At 31.2% G+C, this 26,286-nt stretch overlaps 1 protein-coding gene across 1 annotated transcript in view; it reads right to left on the bottom strand.

The window, feature by feature from the left end:
• Positions 1–26,286, bottom strand: part of LOC107367607 (uncharacterized) — a 56,096-nt gene that overhangs the window by 11,539 nt on the left and 18,271 nt on the right. The window contains exons 2-3 of the mRNA XM_015935333.3: positions 21,687–22,120; positions 16,365–16,575 (exon numbers count right to left, since the gene is read on the bottom strand). Coding sequence (XP_015790819.2) covers positions 16,365–16,575; positions 21,687–22,120 — 645 coding nt within the window. The remainder of the gene's footprint in view (positions 1–16,364; positions 16,576–21,686; positions 22,121–26,286) is intronic.

The raw sequence follows: 26,286 nt of genomic DNA, 5'->3' as shown, positions 1-26,286 counted from the left end.
GTCAATTGACCTCTAAATGACATTTGCAGGTCATTTTCTAAAAGTAAAAAAAATCACTGATCGATCAGTGTTTGTCAGATGTTCATAACTAATTCTGGAAAAAAGATAGGACTGTTTTCATACCTTTCAGTTAATCAGTTGGTTTTAAGAAAAATTCGGTTAGTTTTCAACAGTATGAGCTATGGTCAGGCAGACTGTGGGACATGGTGGTTGTTAAATGTCCTTTACTCATGCGAGTATTGAAAACAACGGACAGCCAGCTAGTTTCATCATTAATGGCTCGGATGCCCAGGAGACTTGTGCAAGCTTGGCAACACTAACAGAGACAGACAAACGCTACATGTTTGTTATCTATAAACCTTCGGTCGGGCAAAACCAATTTTGATGCAATATATAATCAAATGGCATATTATCACCTCAAAAAAGTACTTTAAAAGTGACAATGAAAAATAAGATTCAATTAAAATTCTTGATCCAAAATAATTTGAAGTAATGAGCGTTTTTTATCCTGCACGCCTGTTTGCAGCCATAACACACGAAGAGCTGATGCTACAAATCTCAGACTTTAACCATAAGCTTTTGCGGATTGGCTACTAAATGACATTTAAAGGTCATTTTAAATTTCAACAGATTAATATCGCTATGTATTGGCATTGTTAAGTAAACGTAATTATACTCATTTTTGCTTGTGTCATTTTAGATTCTGATGATGTTGACCTCGAGGGTAATTGCTAATCCGTTAATTGTTAATGGTAAGTAACCATTTATAATTTAAAATTATATGCTTATTTTTGTTTCAATCCTAGATTCAGTTTTTTGGATGCTAGTATGGTTGATACAATGCAACAAATTGATTCAAATGCCTGTCCCTCTTTTTCACAACTACAATCACATGTGCCAGCATCAGCAGTGAACGGAATTGGTTCACCCGTCAATGTAGCATCTCAACTGAAATTGACCACGCGAGTGTTTCTGGTTCTGGTATGTTTGATATTAGCAAAGGTTATAACAAATATGGTTCTAATTTAGTGGGAACCTATTAAATTTTCTGTAAAGCAATATTATATGCAATATTAGTAAATTGTTAGTACAGTTTAATAATATTGCACATAATTTTGCTAAGATTCATTTTGTTTTTCAGTCTCATAGTCTTCTGCAATTTAAATTTCAACAAATTAATATTGGTATTTAGTTAACCAACAAACGAAATCAACAAATTTTTCAAAGGTATTAGGTTTCAAAGTAATTAACTGTTTTCTATTTCTTGTTTATTAGTTGATGGCCTGATTCCGGGTAACTTGGTATCAACCAATGGGAACAATGGTGATAGAGCCTACCAGAATGTATGTTTTTCAATTTTAATTATTTAATTTTAATTTATCTTATTTTAGCGTTTTCAGGTTGACCATTTCATTCGCTCAATGTATATAAAGCTAGTGCCGGAATTTTGCCATTTTTGTTTAAAAAGCATATTTGTTGCTAACTGTAAAAATTTCACTATTGGATTTAAAATTCTTGAAAAATTATGTTCCTTTGTTCCCTATTATCCTCTATCTCACCAATTAGATTCTGTTAACAGCTATATTGACAAAAATTTTGTTTTAGGGAATCATGTTAGTCTCTGTTTAGGTTGCTACAATTCTATTAAAGCAGAAAATTTAGACAAAATTTTTTCCTCAATGGTTTTATGACTGAATCGTCTGTTGCTGTATTTGAGAATTTATCGAAAACTGAATTTCAATGTATTAGAAGGGTTAGTCCTTTTGTTATTTTAGTTAGGGGGCATAGAAATTTTTATCAAACTAAGTTTAAAGGTGATATTATCTATTTTCCGCAAGATTTACAAGAGGTTGCTAACGTCTTACCTCGTGCTTTAGGGGAACAACATATATACACATTGCTTATTGCAAAATGATGAAACTTGACCAGTACAATTATGCGACCTTGAAAATTACGAAATGACCTTGATTTGACCTCTAGCACCATTAGGAGCGATTTCCGAAAAATGACCTTGAATGACCTTGACCTTGAAATATAGCAAACAAGTATTTCGGAAACTTATATAAAACGAAGATCGAGCCTTGAGGTCATCTACGAGCTGAGATATAGCCGATTAACATCGGACAAATTAGCTGAAAAGCCCTGTATATGTTAGAAAAAAGACATATGAACGCAAAAGATTTAGAAAATCATTTCATTGATCCTGCTAAGATTAAGAGATGTTTAGAATGGTTACAAGTAAATAATAAGCATTACACTTCTGTTAATTTGTGTGATTCTGTTGATAAGTCTTATATTTCTGATTTGAAAATTATTCATATTGAAAATTTCAAATCAATCGAGAACAAGGCTTATAAAATATTGTTATCCAAATCTTCATTGTCTTTGTTCGCCAAGTTATCAAAAATTGAATTGCTTTGGGAAAACCTGTCAATTAATCAATTAGTTTTGAGAAAAATTCGGTTATCTTTTCAATGATAGGAGCCATAGGCATTTACATGGTGCTTGTTACATGCCCAAAACTCATACTGGTAAAGAGATAACCAGATTTTTGCTCAAAACAAAATGTTAACTGATCGGTATGGAAACAGTAATATCTTTTTGTTAGAATGAACATTTGACGAACACTGACCGATCAGCAACTTTTTTACTTTCAGAAAATGACCTTTAAATGTCATTTGCAGGTCAATTAATGAAGGGACCTTGAATGACCTTGAGCTTTCATAAGTATGGCTTTTAATCCACAAAAGCTTATGGTTCATGTCTGAGGTCTGTAGCATCAACGGTTCGTGAGTGATGACTGCAAACAGGTGTACAGAATAAAAAACACCCACTACTTTTCATTTATTTTAATTGAATCGTTCCTTAAAAAACAAAATGTTGTTTCCCAATTTTCTTGACTTCTCCTATTTTAACGTTTTGAGAAAAAAATCGGCAAAGTTAGTCTAGACCTTGAAACTTTATCACTGATGCCGAATCGAAATTTCAGTAACAAAAAATTTGATCTGAGCTGCTGATACAGAGAATTTCCGCGGAATCTGAAAAAATGAGATTTGGTTACAGAGAGATAGAGGTAACCCGCAAATAGACTGAAGCTCATCATGGTCGCTGATTCACTTTCATAATCGAGTATTTGAAAAATGCAAGTCTTGTGAGGTAAATCCATAAACTCAGAAAATTATCTTGAATTCATCCATCATAATAGAGTATGAAATGAGAAATACAGTACCCTGACTGGTGAAGCTTTATAATGATAAACGTGGGCAAACCTATTCAATCTGAACAGTTTCCCCTGATTATTCAAAATTATCTATAGCTTGACAAGACTCACAAATTGAAAGGTCAAAACTAGAGATGGCTTTACCAACGCCCAAACTTGTCAACACTTGTTAATTGGGCGTTGAATGAGTCAACCTGGTAAAGCATATTCAAAATGATCCAATGCAATGGAAATGAATTATTTGTTCAATTGTTCAAATGAACTTCATTTTAACACGTCAATAAAAATGTTGATTTCTTGTCAAAACAAGATCAACCCATGCAATTATCATTTCATTGTTTGAAAAATTAGATAATTATAATTTTTCATTGTTCAAACAGCCTTTGATTTACCAAATAATCATTCATTCTTTGACCATGAATTCCAGTTCTAAACAGTCCAATAATCAAATTGTCATTATCAACATTCGATTTTTTGGCCAAAATTTTCATTTTCCTCATCAAATAAGCAAATGTTTAAAAATGTCAACAAAGATCATAAACATGAAAATGGTTCATGAAAATTAGTCCAAGTCAATGGATTGCAGCGTAAAAAATGATTCTTAATGGTCAATATGATGACCCAATTTTGTCATCAGTCAATCGCAACTTGAATCTGACAACAATTTGATGGTTGAAATAAAAAGTTGAAAAGTCAATCTCAATGGCAATGAATAAATTGAGGAAAGAAAAGTTTCAACCGACAAATTTGATCTCTTTTCATATTGAAATGTGAGTAAACATTTCTGCCAACGAAAAGAAATGAAGATGAAAATGTTGATAATGATAATAGAAACGAGAAAAAGCCTAGTAAAAATATTCTTCCCTCTTTAATACCATTTATTGAGCAACTTTTCTGACTGGAAAAATATTGATCCAAGATTGTCAAGTTCAACATTTTGATTCAATTATTGTGTCAGTTGAAGCTCATGATGGTGCTTTTTCAGGGTTACCAAAGTGAGAACACAAGAGTTTCAAGAGACGAAAGTTTTGAAATAAAAGGTGAACAAATTTCTTTCCCAGGTAAGAAAAATTTCGTCAATTCTTTTCTTGCAGGGAAGGAAGGCAAATAAGAGGTAAAAGGAGATAAAATTTTTCATCATTTCCTTTTCTTCAATATATTATACCTATTATAATGGTGAGCTTTTTTGGGTAAAATATTGAGAAACTACTGCTTTTACCTTCTTTTGTTCACTCCAATTTTGGCTCAACTTATCATGAAACTTGGGTTTGCTTCTTTCGCTCTCTTAACGTTTTCTGTAACATTACTTGTCCATTTGTTTATCATTTTTACCTCAACCCAGTCCAAGTTAATTTCAAATTTCTTTTCTTCCTTTATCATCGTCAAGATCGTTTTCCCCTTTAATGTCAACTGCACAATTTTTCAACTTGTTAACTGGATTGGTTTGAAAAGATCGACCGAAAAGATCGTTATCGAAAATCGTCCATCTCTACCTTATGGGCTAAAACGATATTTTTTAGTAGTAAATTCGATTACTAGTTCATACTGATCTGTTGTTAGAACTAGCAAAGGATTCGATATTACTAACCCATTTTTCAGTTCATTTGAATTTATAAATATTTGCGTAACATTGAACAATTTGTCATTGTAAACAAAAGATTTAGTGAATTAACATGAAGATAAATTCAAAGTTACTTACAATAATAATTCAGCCCAGTGAGATATAATGGAAATGGAAAATTGAATAGAAAGAGTGAATTTTGTTTAATCGAAAAGGGTCAAAACTTTACTCAGACGAATTAAAGAGAAAAATTTTTGAACCTTTCTTTCCCCCTGAATCGATAAGTTGAGGTTTACTTTAAACACGAATTTGAGAATGGAAAAGGATAAACAGAATAAGCATAAATTTTAGTCTTTCCCATTTAATAGGATTACAAACATTATGATGATAATAATGATGATGTTATTGTGATGTTCAATTGAACTGAATTGCTTCTGATTTGGTTCATGAAACATTATGAATTATAATAATATTCATTGGGAAGAAAATGCAATGACCAGTGACCAGATATGATAACTTTTTCATGAAGAAAATGAAGTATAAAAAAGATGAGCAAGAAAAGAGTGAAAGTCATCAGTATTATTACTGTCCACGGAATGAGTCAGATAACTGAGAATTATGATCATCTTATGATGATTATGATGATGATGACTTTTGTAATGAGAAAAGAGTCGACTTTTTCATTGGACATCAGCATGGAGTTTTGCCTTCTTTTTTTCAAGGTAAATGAGTTATCATGATGACAATGGCAATTTTGGTGTGATGGCAAAATGGTGAACAAGAAAAGTGAATGCAAAAGGTTGAATAAAGAAAAGAGAAGAAGAAGAGAAAAAAATTGTAATCAAAATTGATGAAAAGATGTTCAGTTTCTGGTGTCGATAGCTGTAGGGTAAAGGTGAATATGAATGTTGCCAGTTTGATTGAACGCAAAATGGATGAATCAGGAAATTCAAGGCAAGTTTACAGATTATTTTCCATTCTTTCAGGTGTTCACCTTTTCTTCAATCACTCTTGAGTCTCATTAAGATTTTAATCAAATCTAGCTTAGATTGGCGAAAAAGAAGAGAGAGAAAAAAAGTTCTGATGATGAACACCAAGGAAAAGGTAAATAAGAAGGAAAAGATTATTGAAAGTGAAATAAATATTGTATAAGTGAGACAAAGACTGTGATTCAACTGTGAAATAATAGCAAAGGGAGGAAAAGGTTGCAACTTTTGAATAAATAAAATAAGATAAAGAAATGTTGAAGGTAAATGAAACTTTGCTTTACTTTGCTTCATATTGAGTGACATCAAGTGAACAGTTTAATTAGATTAAATTGGAAGAATGATGAGAAATGAATGAATTGATGGATTCATGGCGGATGCAAGTCGAAAAAGTTGAAAGAAACATTTTTCTTTAAATTGTGTCAATAATTGCAATCGATAATTCAATAGCAAGAAGTTGGAAAATTTGATTTCAATTTTTGTTCTTTTGAAACATTGTTTTATTTTCTGTTTTTCAAATTTCGAGTTGACATGGGAACAGAAGTTTTTCAAGACGAAATTTGCTGATTCAATTCAGGGACAATTTATCAGTGATGATTCATTTGTTGAATTGATAGACTTTGTGTTGAAAGTTTTAATGAAAAAGGTTAATAATGTGTTGATTGGACCAGGAATGAAAAGAGATGAAACAAACAGTTGTGTCGAAACAACTCATCAGTTGAGTGTTGTAAGGATCTTTCATTTTTTATCTTTTACTTGTCAGTTGTTGTTCATTAGTGAGATTAAAGATACAGGTAACAGTTATAATAGATAGAAAAATCAGGAAATAAAGAAATAAAAGAGAGTAAAGAGAGGAAGAAAAACATGATACAATAAAGAGAAAATCAATGATACAGAAAAAAGATTATATTGAAATGGTGATTTTGTTAGACGATATTTTGCTTGTTGCCACAATATTGCCAGCCTAAGTTGTAAATAATGAAAGGATAAAAAATAACAAGTTGAATAAGAAATTGTGGTAAAATTGAAAGAAACAGATTAACGGGCAAGTCAAAGATTCCAAGATTTTTGTGATTAAAGTTGACATTGGCATGGTAATTTGAGATTGAATCAATCTCATGAACAGAGCTAAGAGTGAAAAGGCAACTTTCAATCTTTTCCCTTGTTCAAACACTCAAAGTGCAAACACTGTTTGAGCTGTTGGCAAGCTATTGAGCTATCCTGAAGAGAAGAGACTAAAACAGAGTAGTTCTACCGATTGAAGTGTCAACTGACTGACTTCAAGATCATTTTTCGGGAATCCTTTTTAAGGAGTTCAGAGGTCAATTAAAGATCAAAATCCATAAACGCATGTTTTCAATGATGAGTATTAAATGTGAAATATTTGAGTTTGGATAAAGTCTTTCACTCGAATCGTCGTTTGCACATGCAATTGCAAGAATATTTTTTTCTTGAATCTTGATAATGAGTTGTACTTAATTGTGTCAAGAATGAGAAAATGTAATGAATAAATTTACTTTTCTTTTCATTTGTTAATTCATCTTTTGTTCGTTGTTTTTGATGAACAATTTTCCTCAGATTGGAGCTACTTTAACTCGTATCTGGCAACATTTAAATACTATCACTTTCCATCTGAATCTTTATCCTCTTTCAACTTATTGGGACTCTTTTGATTTAATATTTTCTAAAGGGTGTCAAATTTAATTCCAAGCAAACTGGTGGAGCTTACAATCTTTTCGTCACAGATTAAAATAGATAAGCACAGATATCTAAAACAAAAAGCAACAAAGGTGAAGACGGAAAATTAAGTGACCAAATGGTTTGTGTCTATGGTTTATGATATCTGTGCTTATCTATTTTAATTTGTGATAAAAAGATAGTAAGCTCCACCAGTTTGCTTGGAATTAAATTTGACACCCTTTAGGAAACGTGCAAGTAAATTGAAAGAGGTTTTTTCCTTGAAAATGTTTTCAATTGTTTTCGTTGAAACAAAAAATGGTGAAAAATTAACATGATGATGATATGTTGTTGTTGCACTATTTACCTGTAATTACGTGTCTCATTAGAGATAATTAATGTGGTTATTATTATATGTTTACAAGTTGATTAATTTATAGTTGAATTATCTTAAAATGTTATCTTATCCAGTGAAAAGAAAAGAATCTCTGTCGAGAAGAGAAAAATGAAGCAAAATGAATGAAGAAAAGGGAAGCAAAAAAATTATTCATCAACTCTTTTCTTCCGCTAATCAATCATCTTTCATGTTTCCGTATCCATCATCATGCTCATATTAGCGATAAAAGGTGACAAAGAACTTGAATTTGCTCGAAAGATAATTTTAAACGTTTACGTGTCTTTACTTGAAATTTCAATTTTCGCATCTAATTGATGTCTTAATGAGTTATGATGATGCAAATGATGATCAATTTTGTTATCAGTTTTGATCGTAAATTGCAAACAATGGAAGGGTTAGAAAATTCGAGTCTAGCAGAGCAAATGAGTTGATATGTTTCTATTGGTTTAAGTATTTATTCATGTAATCATCCAAGTCAATGGATAAGGGTTGGCATTAATCACTTTACACTAATCGTAGTCATGTTGATGAGGAAAATAATGATTTAGATAGTGTTTTGAGTAAGTTTTAGTTACATTACCTTTCAACTTTACTCCAAGTCTACTATCATCAATCACTTGCAGTGTGTATTAGATATTAAATATACACCTTTTAAAAGCAAAAGGCTAGTTGAGGTTAATATTTTTTATTACTCAACCAACACTTGAGCTTATTCCAGTTCTCTAGTCAACATTGTGATAACATTTATCAAATATAATTAGTTTTATGAGTTTTGCTTCAATTCTTCATTTTCAGAGCAAAAAAGTGAAAAACCTAGGTATGACTCCTAATGTTTTGGAGTAATTTTTCACATTTAATTGCGACAGTTAGACTTACAGAAATCCTTCAAAAGTCAAAATGGGTTACATTTTTTGAGAAAGTCAGGTATTCATCCAGGCAATATTTTGAATTTTGTGATCCCCAATATACATTGTATCATGGAAAATAAGAAAATACTGTCAAATCGATTGTTTGAAATACCGGGCTATTCAACTGATTTATTCGATGTTTTGCAGGCATAACTCCCGAATGGTTAGTGCTACAGACCATAGACTTGACCCGGAGCTTTTGCAGATTGGAGAATGATAATTTCTATCGCTCAAGGTCATCCAAGGTCTTTTCGTTATTTGACCTCTAACTGAAATTTGAAGGTCATTTTCTGAGAATCCGAAATTACAGAAAATGACCTCCAAATGTCAGTTAGAGGTCAAATAATGAAGTGACTTTTAATTAACTTGAGCGTCGTAAATGATGGTTTGTTAACCTCCAAGAAGCTGATAGTTCAAGTCTGAGGTCTGTAACATTAACCGTGTAAGTGTAGAAGAGTCAAAATGCGATAAACTAAACGACATTGAAAGCTACAACTGACCTCTGATTCTAGTTCCGTATACTCTAAGCGCCTTTCGGTCGAAGTCATATCGATTTCCAATAACAAAAAGGCAAAACTCATGTAGTTGAGAGCTTGAGTTTTTAACAAGGCATAACTCAGCGCTAACTTATCGTTCATTTCACAAGTACGAATCAACGTTGTTCCAGTAATTGTTTCCCTAAAATGAGCTCAAACCGTTGATCTTGTTATTGACTGGATTCGTTTCAAAGCACATACCAATGATGGAAGTTAATGATGTACTCAGTCAGTGTTGCTTTTTGTGTTACAATATCATTTCGATGATATAACGAAAATTCAGGGATAACTCAGTCCAAGAATAACTGTAGGCGTTTGAAAGATTAGTGAAAAACAAATTCTCTAGAAAAATCAATTAGTTGTTGATTCGTTTATCGAACAATTAATACTTAGAGTTAGGCGTTAATCACTTGAGCCTTGGCTTAAGAAGCAAATTTCATTTCGGAATCAAAATTGACTAAACTTTCCACCTCATCCAAACACCCAAATTCTCATCCACAGATCTCACACAGATTTCCATAAATCTTAATCATTGTCACTTTCAAGTTAGCAAGTTAATTGAAAAATTAAAATTTTCTGGTTTCAAGCAATAAAAAGTAGAATGAAAAAGGCAACTTTAAATGGTGCAAATTAGCAGAATGATGTTTCGATACTCACTGTACAAAGTAAAAGATTGATTATTCCAGTTTGTGCATTCACTCTGTATGTTTAGCTGGGAATAAAAAAACAATTTATATTTCCCGATGCTCTTCAGTATTCAGTGTAGCAACTCACAAAATCAACAGCAAAAACTCGGTAAACTAAAAGTTCATTAATAAACAATGATTTCTCATTTGATGTTTCAATAATGAATGCCGAGTCTACCTGAATGTTTACACTGACAATATTGGTAAATTTACTTAACCCTGTTAAATAATTAGAATCGATAAATTGTAGATTCAGTTGACTATCTCTATTCACTTTGGGGAGTTTGCAGTTTTCAAGTAAAGCCATTAATTTTGTTATCATTTTCATTCTCATTTTCATCAGCAACAACAATTTTTTCTGTCTGTCGTTGCCCTCAAAAACATGAAGACAAAAACATGTAGCCCATGAAACGAAACACCGTAATGAATAAAAAGCCAAACAATCAGCATAAATATTGGACTTCACTCATTACTTCTTAATCTTCACTCGATTTTTTTCACTCTTCAACTTTTACCTACTTTTCAACTCTTTTTTTTCATTCAACCAAATTCTCAGTTTACTCATCAAATCTCTGGAGCGAAACAGTTTATCACCATCACAACATAGTTAAATATCAAAGTGTTGAATAAATATTTGATAAGGAAATAGAGAAAAAAATAAATAGGTAGAAACGAAGAAAAATAAAGATTTTTTTCTCTCTTTTTTTCTGGATAAGTACAATGTTTAACATTATTAGCTATCCTCATGGTCATTGATCCGATTCTGTCAACAGTGGAAATTCGTAAAAAAATTACCAAAATTGGGTAAGAACATCATGAATAACATGATATCAAAATAGAAAAATAAACAAACAAGAAAAAAGGATAACTTTTTTTCGCTTATTTCGGTGACAAAAGATAATCAGAAAATGTTGCTTTTGATGCATTTTCAGTCAAGTGCAATTGATTTGTTTTGCAATTAGCATTGGCTTTTGTAATTGTTGATCAATCGAATTTTTTCGAAAAAATTTTCTATCGATTGAGAAAAAGTTTTGCTTTTTTGAAAATTCATTTCCCATTTGCTTGTGCAGCTTTGAGTTGGTTAGATTCTGCTCGCTGCTCTTGTGATAAAGTAAAAAGTTTTTATTTGATAATCAATATGATTTAAAGAGTAACTTGTTTATTGTTAAATGATGTAGACTCAAATGGTCTGAGTTGAATGTTGAAATGTTGATGGTTTAATCTAATAAACTTGAATTTGGTGAGACACAAAACCACACTTGTACTTTATTTTGGCTGCTCTCATGGTAAGCATTATATGTAACATCAGCTTGTCTAAATGTTTATGTTGATGTGAGACAGTAGCAATGATAAAGATTACACCAGAGGAAAGGTGAAAAAGCTAAGAAGATGATGTTTGTGTTTGTTAAACAAAAGTTAATAAAGAGTAAAGTGAATAAAATGTTTTACAAAAAGGCATTCATTGAGTGCAAAAAGCATCTGAAAACCGACACAAAAAAAGTTCAACTGTCCATTGGCAAGATTTGCTTATGTTTCGTTGCAAGATATCATTGAAAATGTTTTACATCAGAACGCGATCGTAACCGAAAGTAACATTTGACACAACTTTTGATGAGCCCTAACATAGTTTATCGATGTTTTATTTCGAAAAATTGTGTTTATTAAATTGCTTGCTAGACTAATGAAACTTGATAGTTATAATCTTCAATAACAATGATTCGTACAAATGTTTTCAGATGTTGAAAGAATCTGATGGATTCCATGTAATCCCTTCAATTCATTTTCTCAAAATTATTCAACGATTAATTATCAGAGAGTTTCGGGTAAAGGCTAACCAAAACTGTAAACAGCTTAAGGATAATGTAGCTATCATGGAGCAGAGATTAGGTGCATAATGCAATTATAAAAATAAACACAATTTGTTTGATCAAAAATAAAGTTTTCACTCAAATAATGATAAACAAAATAAATCATAATTGTAAATATTAATAAAATTAATAACCAAATGAAGCTGTGTTACAGATAAATGATAATATGTTGCACAAATACTGGCAATATTAATATTCATTGATTTACTTTTTGGATAACCAAATAAATTGAATTAAATTTGTTTTCTTTTCTTTCATCACTTTTCATAAAAACACATCTACAATCAAATTCTGAATACAAGTTTCCAACTTTACCTTTGAAAATCAATGGAATCATGAACCAAAAATAAGCGAAAAATGAATCTTCACTTGCACATCAACAGTCAAATGAGAGTTCAAATTGATACAGAATTCATTGAAAAAACAATTCACCAAAAGTCTTGCAACAAGAGATTCATTGAAAGAAAGCACAAAAAAGTTCCAAGAGTTGGAAGAAGGGAAAATAATTTTTCCAGTTTGAAGGAAAAGTGGTGAAAAATCGAACATGAACTTGTAAACAGATAATCAATTCAACCAATTACATGATAATAATGTGATGATAAATTCTCATCAGGCTCAGTCAGATTAAAGATTGCAATTTGTTCTCTCTTTTCCTCTTTCATAGATAAAGTCAAAAGTAGAGTGAAGAAGCAAGTTTTTTTGCTGGTAAAAAATGAGACATGATATGAACTGGCTTCGAGGTTGAGTGTGAAGAGAAGTGCGAAAAGATAAAAAAATTCAATTAACCATTAATAACCAATATACACTTGATACATGAAGAGGTGAGTGGAGCAAATTTTTTACCTCTTACATCATCTGCTATCAAATAGCTCATCAAAGTTGAATGCTTTGGGGAATCAACAATTGAACTTGTTTAATATTGAACTTTTTTTTCATATTCTTTCACTATTCAATCCCTGAGCCACTTGCAACTCCCTGTTCAATAATGATAATACCTGCAATAGCTATTCAAGTGAGTATTAACAGTATGTTGATACATAGAAAACAGATTTATCCAATGAACAGAGGAAAAACTTTTCATCTCCAGAATCGAGACTAATATTGGCAATTTTGGCTGCAAATAGAGTGAGAGAGAAAAGTCAACCTTAACAATTGTTTCTTTTCATTCAACTGATGCTTGTAATGATAATGCCGATAATATCGATAATATTGATGACAATAATGATAACAGATAATGTTTAATGAAAAGTGTTTCTCCATCAACAATTTGTCTTTGTTCCTTCTCTTCCCCTCCCTGTAGTAATAATAGTTGATATTAATAAAATAAAGTTAATAACAATATAAATGACAATAAAGTCAAATTTTGTGGCTCAAGCGCAAAGTCAATTGATGATGGGAAAGTCGTAATGATAGAATGTACAGAGAAATTTTTTTGTTTTCTTCTTCTTCTTTTTCTTGCTCTTCTTTTTTTGTGCTGTGTTCAATCAATTCTGCCAAACAAAATGTTGCAAGTTTAGTTTCTTGTTGAGTAAATTGCCATCCGGAATGAGAGAACGAGAAAAAATAACACAACTCGATAAGTCCATGGATAATACAGTTTACTCTATCATGTTTCGAATCTCATTTTATTCTTCCTCTCTTCATCATCATATTCTTGTCTTTTACTTTATTTTGATTAATGTTCAACATTAGATTAACCAATTGGACGTCATATTTTCGTCTCACAACAAGTGACAGATAAATATTTCGTTCAAACATATTCTTTTCTTATATTGATTTGCTTTTCATCCCGATTATTGACCAAGATACTCTCACCAATTTTCATCACTTAGATAAGATAATGCTTAACGCTTTTATGAAATAATGACTTCTTTTCAGGGTATAACTAGATTATCCTCCGTGTCAGTAACACCGATCAAAACTGTTTTAAAACCTGTTTAGCCTCAGAATTTTAATCTCATAAAAAATCGAACTTTTCCAATAATTATTTTCTCGTATTCTAATTACACTACTTTTATGGTCAGGAACTCGTTGGATGTTCGATGTTGTTCGATTTCCAAATGCATGGTCTAAGTCAACTTTAGGCTACCTCAATCACCTGTAGGATCTTCGTATAAGTCGATTTCCTCTATTTTCCTTTTTTCCTTTTTTCTGTTCAACAATTTTCAAGTTTGATTTTTTTTGAGATGAAAAACAAAAGAAAAGCACGAACAAGACATCAAAACGGGTTGAAAATGAGTGAATTCTGATTCTATTAGTTCTAATAGTTGACAATTAACTCTTCATTCCCTTTGCTTCCCTGCATTTATTGATATTTACATTTTGAGTTGAGCCTATTTTATGTCTTTCAGCACAATTACAGCTAACAATTTTTGATTAATGATTTATCAATAGTTGTCGCATTGTATTTATACTGACACAAAGCATTATCCGAAAAGTTTATCGTTAAATAGGTTAATAAATATTAATTTAATCATAATTATCAGTTGTTGATTGTTGTTAGTAAAACAAGCAGAAAAAGTTTATCAGTTGAAAAGGAAACAAAAGAAGGAAGAAGAAAGCCAAGTTTCTCATGAAACAGAGTAAAAAAGATTAACTTGAAGCTATTAATGAATAACTTGGGATGAAAGTTTTTGTCTTATTATTATCATACTTATTATTGTTGTTATCAAGAAAATAAAAGGGATAAATGTTAGTATAATGTTGCGTGATTTTCCCTGTTTCGCTTCATGTTCCCGCTTAACTTGTAATGTTGATAATGATTATGAATATGAGCGGAGCAGCAGCATCAAACTGGTCAGCAACAAACAATTTATCATCATTCATGCAAAGATTGGAGCAAGAAGGCGAACAAGAAAAAATCAACAAAAGACATTCTCTTCTTGCAATTTTTTACATCATTATCTGTTAATTTTTTTCGTAATCCTAATCGTTGATGAAAAGTTGCGAGCAAGAAACTTTTTTTCTTTACAATAAAAGCGATAAATTTAATTTCAAAGGCGATTTCAAATTGAAAATTGTCTCTTTGTTGTTTTGCACTTTTCTGCACAAATTGAATAGTCTTCTTTTCGTGCAAATGCAAACCCTGTGAATGATGAGCATGAGAATGAATGCGAAAAGATTTTGGATGTTAAAGTGTAATAACAGGAAGGGAAACATCATTAGGTAACACAATGATTAATTAGATTGTTGATTGATTGACCTAACGAGAATTGTACCCTTTTCACAATGACCAGTAGATGAAGATAATGAAGATGAGAAAAGGGGAAAAAAGGAGTTTGTTGAGGATGGATAATAGTTGGAGCTCGAAGTAATCAAAAGAATAGTGATAACCTTAAACAATGGATTTTCCTTTTTTCTCTCTCTCTTTTCCTTCTTCCTTCTTTGGCTTTTTTTTCTTCACCAGACTCATTGACTGATAGATTGATTATCGGTCATGGATATGCGATTATTCTTGTTTTATTTTTTCGTTTCTCTTCGTTTTCTCTCTCTCTCTCTCTCTCTCTCTCTCGCCGTATTTATTGTTGTTTTCAAGTGAACTGCACATATCTGTGTAACCATTCAACTAAGGAATGCCTTTTCACTCTTGTTATTGTTGTTGCTGTTATCATTAACTATTATCAAATGTTATTCTGCTTCAAATGTTATTGCAATTCTGTCTCAAGTCAAACAATCATTTAACTAATGAAGATTCTTGAATGATTAACAATCACACTTTCATCTTTCTTCTTGATGCTTCTGTGCCTTTCCTTCCGCCTATTGTTTCGTCCCTTCCAACCATCACCATCAGCGCTACCACACAATGTCATCCCAGTCAAGTACATTAATAACTGTAGACCAATTTATCTCATCATTATTAGTATCCCATTAACCCAATCATGTGAAAAGTTTTTTTTCTCCAGAAAAAAAAAATTTCTATTGCTCTTGATTCCATTTTTGTCTCGAACCACTTTTCTGTAATGTCCTCAGGTGGTAACAAGCAATACTCTTGTGAGATGAAAATGTTGCTCTTTGCTATCAAAGGTTCCAAATTATTTATTTTTATCAATAAAAAAAGTAAAAGTATGTCGAAGTAGGCGATCATGTAAATGTTGAAAAGAAATGCTAATTTATATCGATTTTCGGTGTTTTTCAAAAAAACGAATTTCGTTTTAGAATTAAGTGTTTTAGAAGAATGTTGAAGTTGTCGAAAAATTGAATTGAAAGTTGTGTCCGAGTGTTTGATGACATTTTTCTGAATATCGCTTCATGAATGATCAATGAACATTTGCATGTTTTTCCAAGCAAATTGATTGACATTTGAAATTGCAAATGTTTTTAGAAAACATTTTTTTTCTTTGGGGAAATTGAAACTCGCAAGATTAAATTGTCAGACCATTGAAATTGAGTTGCAAGTCTTTTCATGTCAAGAGAAGTGAACTGCAAAATTTGATCATCATACTCAACTGGCTAATTGGTTTGGCAAAAGCAACTTGTGCCAATGCAAGTAAAAAAGGTAGTAAAAAGATGGTTCAGTAGTACTTACCAATAACCGAAAGGTATACACTTGTCGACATTTTGGGATCAGTTGATAGTTGACATTCATAGATTCCTGAGTCAGAAAGACGAGTATCTCTTATTTCAAGAGTCCATTCATTCGAGTTGGGAAGGTTGATTGATCTGAAACGTGAATCACTTGTATAAGTATCACGGCCTGATGTTAATATATGTAAATCTTTTTGACGAACCCACGAGACCTGAGGAAAATAGAACAAGATGAAGAGAGAGAAAAAAATGAACATTCAAGATGAACATGAACATCATTTTCACAAGCATTGTGAAAATGTAAAGATGAAAACAAGACAAGAGAAACCTTTTTTTTCTTTTCTTCTTTTCTTCAAACTTTCAAAGTGAACATTATTGAACTAATGATTACTTGAATTGAACACATTTTTGAACAAAATTTACACTGAAAAATACTTTGTAGTCAAACGTCGAGAGTAAAAGTGGAAAGGAAAAAACGAAGAAAATCATTTTAATTATCCAATTCCATTGAGCATTTTATTACATTTTTACATGAAAATATACATAAATTAGTTGCTTGATTCCAACTCGAGTAGTCAAGTGATGAGACATTTTACATGGAATCAACAGCAACATTTGGTTGGCAACGAATTGGACCAATTCTCTCTTGAGCTTGGGTTAATTTGGATAAGAAAATGAAGTTATTGGTAAATGAAATGAAACATTATTATTTCTCAAGAGGCATTGGAAAATTGTAAGAAGGAAGAGAGAATGATGAGAAGGATGAGAAAAATGTTGTATAAATAAATATTCTTGTTCAACAAAAGCAAATGAGAAGAGAGAAGAAGAAGAAGAAAATAATCTCAATTTTTCCATTTCCATTCTCTTCTTGGATTTGATTCTTGAAAGGTAAATTCAGAGAGATTCACAATTCCCATGATCAACTCTTTCTATTATCAAGTTATTTGTTTTTCGGCTCAACAATGGTATTCATTATTATTGAATAACTCCAGTTATTAAATGGCATTTTGATTAAATTTACAACTGATTTTTGTTTCTCTCTTCTTCTCATGAATATCAATATTTTTTTCATCGACCAACAATTTTCCAATCAAATTTGTCTCAAGATTGGGGAAAATGTTTTGTCCAATTCGTCTTCGACTTTCAATTGTTTTTTTCTTCTTCTTCTTCACAAGTTTTCACAAAAGGCAACTGTGACAAGATAATGTCAATAAGTGAAAATATTGATACATTTGTGTTCTTCTTTAGAAAAGAATGTTGTATTATCATGAAAAGAGTGTAAAAGAAGAGATGAAAAGTTTAGATGAATAGAGAATTATAAAGGAAAATCTTTCTCCATGCTGATGAATGGCGAACAAGAAGAGAAAAAGATAGCGAAATAATGATAAGAGAATTGATAATAATGGAAAAAGGAAAAATGTTTATAATAAATAATACAAATAACGAAATGGTGAGCAGTCGATGAAAGAGCAACTTGATGACAAGGTTAGTTGGAGCGTTAAATATTAGCATCAAAAGCTGAATAAGGGAGAGAAGCAATTGGAATGGGAAAACATCATTTCAACTAAACTGTTGTCATTGTCGCTCTTTTGCTGCTCGCCTTTTCTGTAGTCTTCGGTTTTTGGTTAAACCAAAAAGTGTGCAAATTCATTTTCGCTCAACTGACTGTTATCAAATTTTTCATGATAAATGTCAACTCTGACCAACAGATTCTTTTCATTGATTGACCATTTTACACATTGACTATTGTCTTGGAAATTTTGAGAAAATTTTCTTCACAAAGTTGACCTGAAATGTTCGATTCTCTAAAATGATGAAAATGGTTGAAGTATTCAGAAGAGAATTTAAAGTTCGACAATTTCATGTTTGAATACACTTTTGTCTTTACTCGAATTTTGTCAATTTTGACAGTTTTGGACTTGTCGAATTAAAGATCGATTTTCAGCATTCTGTAGAGGAATATTTTCATTAAAACTTTCAGCATTCTTAACCTGAAATAGTCATTTTCCAAATGAAGACGAATTCGAAAATCTTTAGAATTTCCAAGTTCGATAACTTCCATGTTTCGTTTCATTTTCTTTCTTTTTTGCGAATTCTGTGAGGTTCGATTATTTCTATTTCTTATAAATTTTTGTGCAAAGGACTTCGATAAACTGGTTTTCAAAAATTTTACAAAAGCGAAAGTCTAGTTTTATTTTGACCTGCGAAAGTCTTTTTCCCAAACGAATACGAGTTTTGAGAATTGCCTCAAGAGAATTTTCAAGTTTCATGATTTTGATGTTCGGTTACATTTTTTGCCTTTTGTCGAGTTTTATAAACTATGGAATTTTCGTTCTCTTCTCAGTGTACGATCTTGGAGAAGTCGAACTTTTCGTTGGCATTTTGTTGAGTTGTATTGCAACTTTTATCACTCTTTACTTTAGTTGTTAAGGTTCTCAATGTAAAGGTGTAAAGGTTTGGGTTTTCATTGGTTAAGTGTGGAAATGAAATTGTATTATCAGTAATGAAAATGAAGAATCTGGTTGATACTGAAATGAGGTTGAATCTAATTCTTTATTTGTTTAGTTCTCGTTCAACATTGATTGATCACCAAATGAGTTGATAATAAAAAAGAGAAGAAAGAAACGGGCAAAAGGGAATGCAATATCATTTTATCTTAATCAAATACAGAATTTTCTGTTAACAGGGAAAGATAATGCCTTGAAATGTATTACCAAATGAAAGGGATAATGATTTCATATGAATATGATAAAAGAGAGAAAAGCGAAAAAATATTTTTCATCAATGATCAAGTAAAAGATTGGTGAATATGTAAAATATTTCAATTCCATTTTCCAATCCTTTTTTTATTTTCGACTAAATTCACGAAATTTGATGACATTTGTTTCGACGGAAAACGGTTGAAAAGGTTGATACAATTTGAGTTTTGATGAAAGAAAAGGAAAATTCACCAAAAATTTCGAAATGAAACTGAATCCAAAGTTATTTGATATTCAAAGTTTCATCTTAATTCGAGTTTATTCCCAACTTTGTATTGCTCAACAGTGAATTCTGAGTCTTGTTTTTCTCTCAATTTCTTTCATTTTGTCTAACATTTCACCAGCATTGAGACTGAATATAATGAAAAACTTTGGAATGATAAGAATCTGCTTACTCCTGAATCTGTAGAATTTTTTGTTTTCCTTTTTGTTCCCTTTCGTTTCTATCGTCACCATCAGCTTGATCCACATCTTCTTTTTTCTGGTTCATAAACAAAATTCTCTTTTCTTTTTTTTTCTTCCAATGCCATTTTTCTTCTCTCCTCAATATTATCATTAATACCATTATCATCATTATCAATATTATGATAAACATTTTCGTTGAAATGCTTTCCACCGATAATAGATATGATAACAATAGAACTATTAGAAGTGATAGATTGAAAAGAAATGATCTACTTCAAGTTGTCTCAAGAATGAATAAAAAAACAGGCGAAAGCTCAAAAAGAAGGAAAAGACAAAAAAAATGTTATCAAATGAAATGCAATAACATTCTTGTATGGCAAAAATGGTATTACAAGATTGTTGACTTTTCCTTTCAAAGATGATAAAAGTTTCTGTTCAATTTGTTGGAACCAAAAGAGAGGTGGAAAAACAAATCAAAATGAAGGAATTGATTTCCATTCTTGAAACTTTCAATGGAAAAGGCGTAAATTGTATCAACTAATGATAGACCGCAAAATGCTCTACACTTCGCATTGGCATCAATATTTTAAAACTGTAACCAATCTAATTTCATGATGAATACTTTCCACTTTGGCCAATGAATATTTATGAAATAAGCAATACTTATACGTGTGTGTGTCAACAACTGGAAATTTTTCACGTTTCTCAGTGTTAAATTGAATAACTTGAGGTTAACCCAATAGTTCAACTCATTTCCTCTTTTTTATATTCATAGACACAGGATGACATGGGATAAAAATATTCTGTTTCAATCCATGCAAATTTCTGGCTCAATGAAAATTTCAGTGTATTTGTGTAAACTGCATGTTCCATATAAATGTACAGGATCTTGGCGCTAATTAAATAGATTTGTTTGTGCGATAGCTCAGGAACTAAACATGCTAGACGCATCTGCATTAGGGTTTTATAACTCTTTTATTCTAGTTTGTCCTATTGTCAATATTTAATGGAAAAGCACAAAATAAAACCATGAAAACTTAGGGATAAGCCCAAATTAGCGCCCGAACAAGAAGAGAGGTTTCAAACTTTTTAGGTCGCACCTTAAGGAGTAGCATTCTTATATACACCAGCACAAGAGGAACAAGTGAAAGAGGCATTAAATTTAACGGCCAAAATCTCAAACAAACCAGGGGTTTCACTCGACAGCTTAGAAATTTTATAGCGGTAGACAACTCGCTCATCCCCACCACCTTCCATAGTTATCTTCCTAGAAAACCGGCACAGACTATCTATCAAATCATTAAATAAGGAATTGTCCAGAACCGATATAGCTGTAAATTCTCTCAAACTCTGAATAACATATCCCTTGGAACCCAAATCCATGACAAAATCTGGATCATATAAACGCAACTGATAGTTTGTAAGTGAAAAAGTGAAGGTTTTTTTCTGAGAGCTCAAAATTTTTCAACTTGTTTGGTTCTAACTTGGTTAGTTGCGGGATGTCAACTCAGTCCGTTGTAAAGATAAACGAATTTTCTCAAAACCAGCTGTTTAATTGAACGGTTTGAAAATGCGCTTATCCTCAGAGTTGTGTAGTGCAGTTCTTGTTCATAGGCTAAGGAACAAGAACAAGAACAATTTTTTCCTTGTTTTGCTCATAAAATTCTGAACTTTGTTCTAGAACAAGAACAAAATTGGTACACGAATAACTACAGCTGTGCTTTTACGTTTAGTAATTTTTGGAATAGATTTCAATATCGGAAAAATCAGCGAAAACTACAATTATTATAATTCATTAATAATTGAATCTGAGAAAATTGGTGTTGAATATCATACTGAGCATTTTGTATAATGAGGCACATCAATAATGTTTCGAAAAAAGTGAAATAACAAAATGCCAAAAAAAATGTTGCTGGGAGTGTTAATATAGATTATGCCTTAGGGAAAACTTTCTCAGTTGGTGAGAGAGAGAGGGGAAGCAAAAAACTCAAAACTCATTTTTCCGCACTTTTACTCCTTCAGTTGAACATCTTGCAAATTTTTATTATCGCATTCTATTCAATGCCAGTTTTTTCCTTTTCTTTCCACTTTTTTTAGCTTTCCTTGTTTTCTTTTGCTTGTAAAATTTTGCATTTTTACACTTTCCATTTCTTACTTACCGCTCTGTCTCCAAGATGATTTATCTTACACTGTAAAAATGCTGTTCCTCCCTGTGGTATTGTTATATTTCGTTTAATATTATCATCAAAAGATGGATCATGTGTGGTTAATTTGTGGTATCCTGAAGGATCATAGGATGATTTGTCTATTACCATTTCACCCATGTTATTATACGATTGAAATTCATTTCCTCTTCTATTAACATGAAAATTTGCAGTTTCATAATTGTTACTATTAACAGCATTATTTACATAATACAAATGTTGTTTATCACTAAATACACTTTTAGATGAATCACTATTGCGTTTTACTTTATAATCACTATTTTGCCTTTTATGTAAATGATGACCTTGTTGTCTGTTCATTCCATGGTCATTGATGAATTTATTTCCAGTTGAATTTTGGCTCAATTTCATTGTTGATGAGTTTATGCCTGTAAAGAGAAGAGAAAAGAAGAGAAAAAATTGATTAAAGTTTTGCTTGTTCAAAGTATGCAAATTGAAATTTCAAGCCAACATTGAAAAGAGTTCAAAGCCTTTTGCACTCTTAGATTAGGTTAGATTTGGGTTCATGAGTTGAGCATTTCATTATCAAATAGAGATGTCCTTTTATGCTCATATTTAACTTGCTCATTTCAGTTGACTGAGTTTAAAGAGAAAAAGAAAAATGATGCAAATTTAAAGACAAAAAGTGAATAAAGAGAAATTTTTTCCACCAGAAAATTTCAAGCTATTAAAGAAATTTTATTTCCAAACTCTTTTATTCCTCTCTCTAAAAAGACTTTTCATTTTCATCTTTTCCTCTCTTATTAACTGTTGAACAAAGTTGATAGCAAACTCATTGTCCATTTTTCCTTCAACAGAATTTTCGAAACAATTCTCACAAAACTTTAATGTTAAGTCATTCATCATGAAGAGTATCGAGATAAATAATTGACAAAATTCAAGTAAACATTCAAGTCAAATGAAGTAAATAAATTTTCAAGTTTTCCAAAGCATTTTCAATTATCGATTCAATTTGAAATTTTTCAACGAAGATGAAAGTTTGACTTTGCCAGACAAAAATTCTGAAAGGATGCAATATTTGGCAAAGAACAAAAAAAGAGAAAATTGAATGAAACAATTTTTAATCAAATAAACATAATAGCTGCATAATGAATAGCAGAAACTGTCACATTAAATTGATAATCTGATCATCAGCGGTTCAATGTTGTTTAATAATCTATTTTCAAGCCAAATGTTGCAGTAAATGAAAATAAAGTTTATTTCATTATAATATTTATGCACAGTTTGACCAGCAAATGAAGCAAATTGCCATGAAAATAATTCAATTTACAGAAAAAATCTCGTTATTAATTATCGTTAATAATGCATAAAATTTACTTTACATTTACAAATGGCGAAACAATGAGCAGTCAAGCCAGAGAAAAGAGAGTAAATTATTTTCTTCTCCAAAAGAATTGACCAATTATCTAGACTAAGAAAAGAAGGTCAATAAAGAGTTGTGGACATTGACATTGGACAATAAAGACAATGAAGAGAAAAAAAGAATCTTTCATTTTCCATGAGAAAAAAATGTCGAGTTTGATGTTTACAGAAACTTGACATTTAACAATAAACACGAGATAAGATATTAAGACAAGTAAAAGGAAGAAAAAGGAAGAGAAACGGAAACTGAAAATTTGTGATCTGAATTGAAACATGAAGCAATATTTCATGTCGACATGTTCAACTTGGCATTCCATGGTGAAGAAAAAAGAGAAAACATTGAATCTTTTCCATTTTTTCTTCTTCTTTTGCCTCGAAAATAAAGACACAGCAAATATGAGAAGAAGAAAAATGCAACAAAAGAAACAAGTTTATCTTCATATTTCAAATGTGATGAATATTTTTGCTTCTCACTCAACTCCCCGTTTTCCCTCCCAGTTATCATTGCCAGTTATTTCCATTTGGCTTTTGTCTATCTTTATATCTTGTTCTTGTTAGATTAGATTGAGAATAAATTGTCACCTCATTAGAAATGATATATTTGTCATTTTTCATTTCATCCATTTCTATTGTATTCTGCTTTTATTATCATTACTGCACTTGCTATTATCATTATTATTATCGAGAAGAAATCAGCAGCAAAAAAAAGATGTGATAAACTGATAGCATATTGAACATTTCAAGAAGCATTTCAAGAAAAGAAAAGCTAATCAAACAGAAAAATGATGTAAAAATGAATTTCTTCGTAAACAGCAAATGGCAAAAGTTTATGAATGTTGAAATGTCAATGTTTATCTTGAGTACATCAACAAAATGCTCCTTTTCCCATTTCCTCCAAAAAAACCAATATTCATTCATCTCGTAATCTTTCCATTCAGATTAACTATTCTAAATGAAAATTAACTCAAAGTTGATCAACATTTTCTTTCTTTCATTAAAATCTATCAACAAATTTCCGCTTCAAACATAATTGGTATAACACTTGCATTGTTGCTCAATGTTGACTTTTATTTTGACCCAACATCGTGCTCTTTGTGTGCATCAAAAGTGTGATAGACTGTGGCCTTGAGATGAAAATTTAATCTCATTTTTGCTCAATTAATTTTACATAAACACACATTTTTACGTCAATATGTTTTAATAATGCAATAAAATGACTATCAACTCGAGTACAATCAAGTCTAGACCTGGCAGCTTAGACTTCAATCAAATGTCACTTTTGTTTACTTTTGTGATTAAAGCTGACACAGGAATGATGAGGGAACTTGGCAAGAATGAAAAACATTGAATTAAAGTTGGCCAATAATTACTTGGTGTTTACAGTTTTACATGTTTTCAAATGCCATTCCTCATCAACAGTAGACATTGTAATTCAAATAGATTCGTTAATCACAAGCATTTTGAAAAGGTTCGCAGCCGAGTCGAGGGTCATTTCAGTTAATGGTTAAATATTTTGAGGAAATCGTTGAGTAAATTGACGTTTCTCGTCATCAATAACCTTTCGCTTTCCTCACTTTCATAATCATAATCATTACTTAAACAACTTTACCAATATTAAGAGTTAAGAATGTTGAAAATGTCATTTGTTAAAAGGTCAATTTTCACTTTTCTCATTCTTTTCCAGTCTCCAAATTGAGACTCGATGAATGTCCATTGGAATGTTGCGCCTGCCTTGGACTCAACTTTACCATATTAAACCTTTGTTTGTGTTGAATTTTGTTTCCATTTTCAATCATCATTATGCTGGTTGAACGTTAAACGAATGACAAGAATAATGAACTTGATTCAATTTTGAACAATTGATGAGAGAGAACGCAAAATGACTTGGAAAAGCAAAAGTAAATTCATCAAGAAAAAGAGAAAGAAAGTTTTCTTTCCAATGACAAGGTTTGATCGGCAAACCAAAACTAATATTGTAAGTTAGACTTGAACTCAATATAACGCAAATATGTGCAATGAAAAGTACAGAGTATAATAATCATATTGTTATTAATACAAGTTTGAAAATTGATGGAAACTGGAAACTGGAAAATGCTTATAGACATTATTTGCTCAACATACACACACAAAAACAATCATCATCATGATCATTATCATCATCATTATTAGTATTATTATAACAATCATTATCATCAACATCAGCATCCATTATAGAATAGTTAGAAACATAAAAAAATAAAATAAACCCAACTATTAATACAATTCAAAGAGAGTGTTGGGAAAAGGAAAATGGGATTTTTTTGAAAAAAGTTTACAACAAACAAAAGCTTCCAACAAAATAATTATCAAAACTTTTATCACAAGAAAGTGAGGTTTTAATAATAGCAAGTGTTGATTAAGTGCCAAAAATGATTTTCCATCCATGGTTGCAATATTTAATCATTCAACTAATTATTCAACATTTAACACAGAAAAAAGAGGGAAAGCCATTGGAAGAGTAAGAGACAAATGGTTCGAAAATTAATCAAACTTGTTTACTTCCAAAACTGCAAGACTCAGCGTTAGACAACAAGGTGTTATCAGTGTAAAAATTTGCTCTCTCTAACCTTTCCATGTCATTTTGGGGTCAAATAAACAAAAGACATTGAATGCCTTGAGACACTGTTTATGTACTTTAACTTGTAAAAATCCCCAGTCCAAGTCAGAGTTCTTTAGAATGACTCTCAAGTTACGACCGTAAACCGAGCTACTGTAAAGTATCCGATCAAAGCAGTCTGTCTCTATCCAGTGAAGATGGCTTTCAGCTGAGGAAAGCCTTTGAGCTTTAGGTAATGGATTAATAAAAATTTAGGATTCTACAAATTGAGATATGACTGTGAAAATTGCTTTAACCGAGCAGTTCACAGTATGGTCAAGAGCTTTCATTTACTCTTATCAGACAATGTTGACTCAAATTATTGTTGCGAGCGGATAATAAAGTTGAAAAATTTTGTGTTTTCATTACAAATGAATTATCAGATGATAAATGAAGGTATAATATCATGAAGCTTTGAGGTAGACTTAAGAGCAAGAATTTACAAAACAGTATTTTACTCTCAAGAGTTGATCTATTAAACGTCATGAAAAAACTCAAGACTTTCAAGGTTTTATAATACTTTTGCTATTAAGCAGA

The sequence above is a fragment of the Tetranychus urticae genome, chromosome 2 (genome assembly GCF_039701765.1).
Source record: "Tetranychus urticae isolate SD_2017Ah chromosome 2, NJAU_TeUrti_SD_1.0, whole genome shotgun sequence".
Taxonomy (NCBI): domain Eukaryota; kingdom Metazoa; phylum Arthropoda; class Arachnida; order Trombidiformes; family Tetranychidae; genus Tetranychus; species Tetranychus urticae.
Note: the sequence above shows the minus strand (reverse complement) of the source record. Positions and strands in the feature narration are given on the sequence as shown.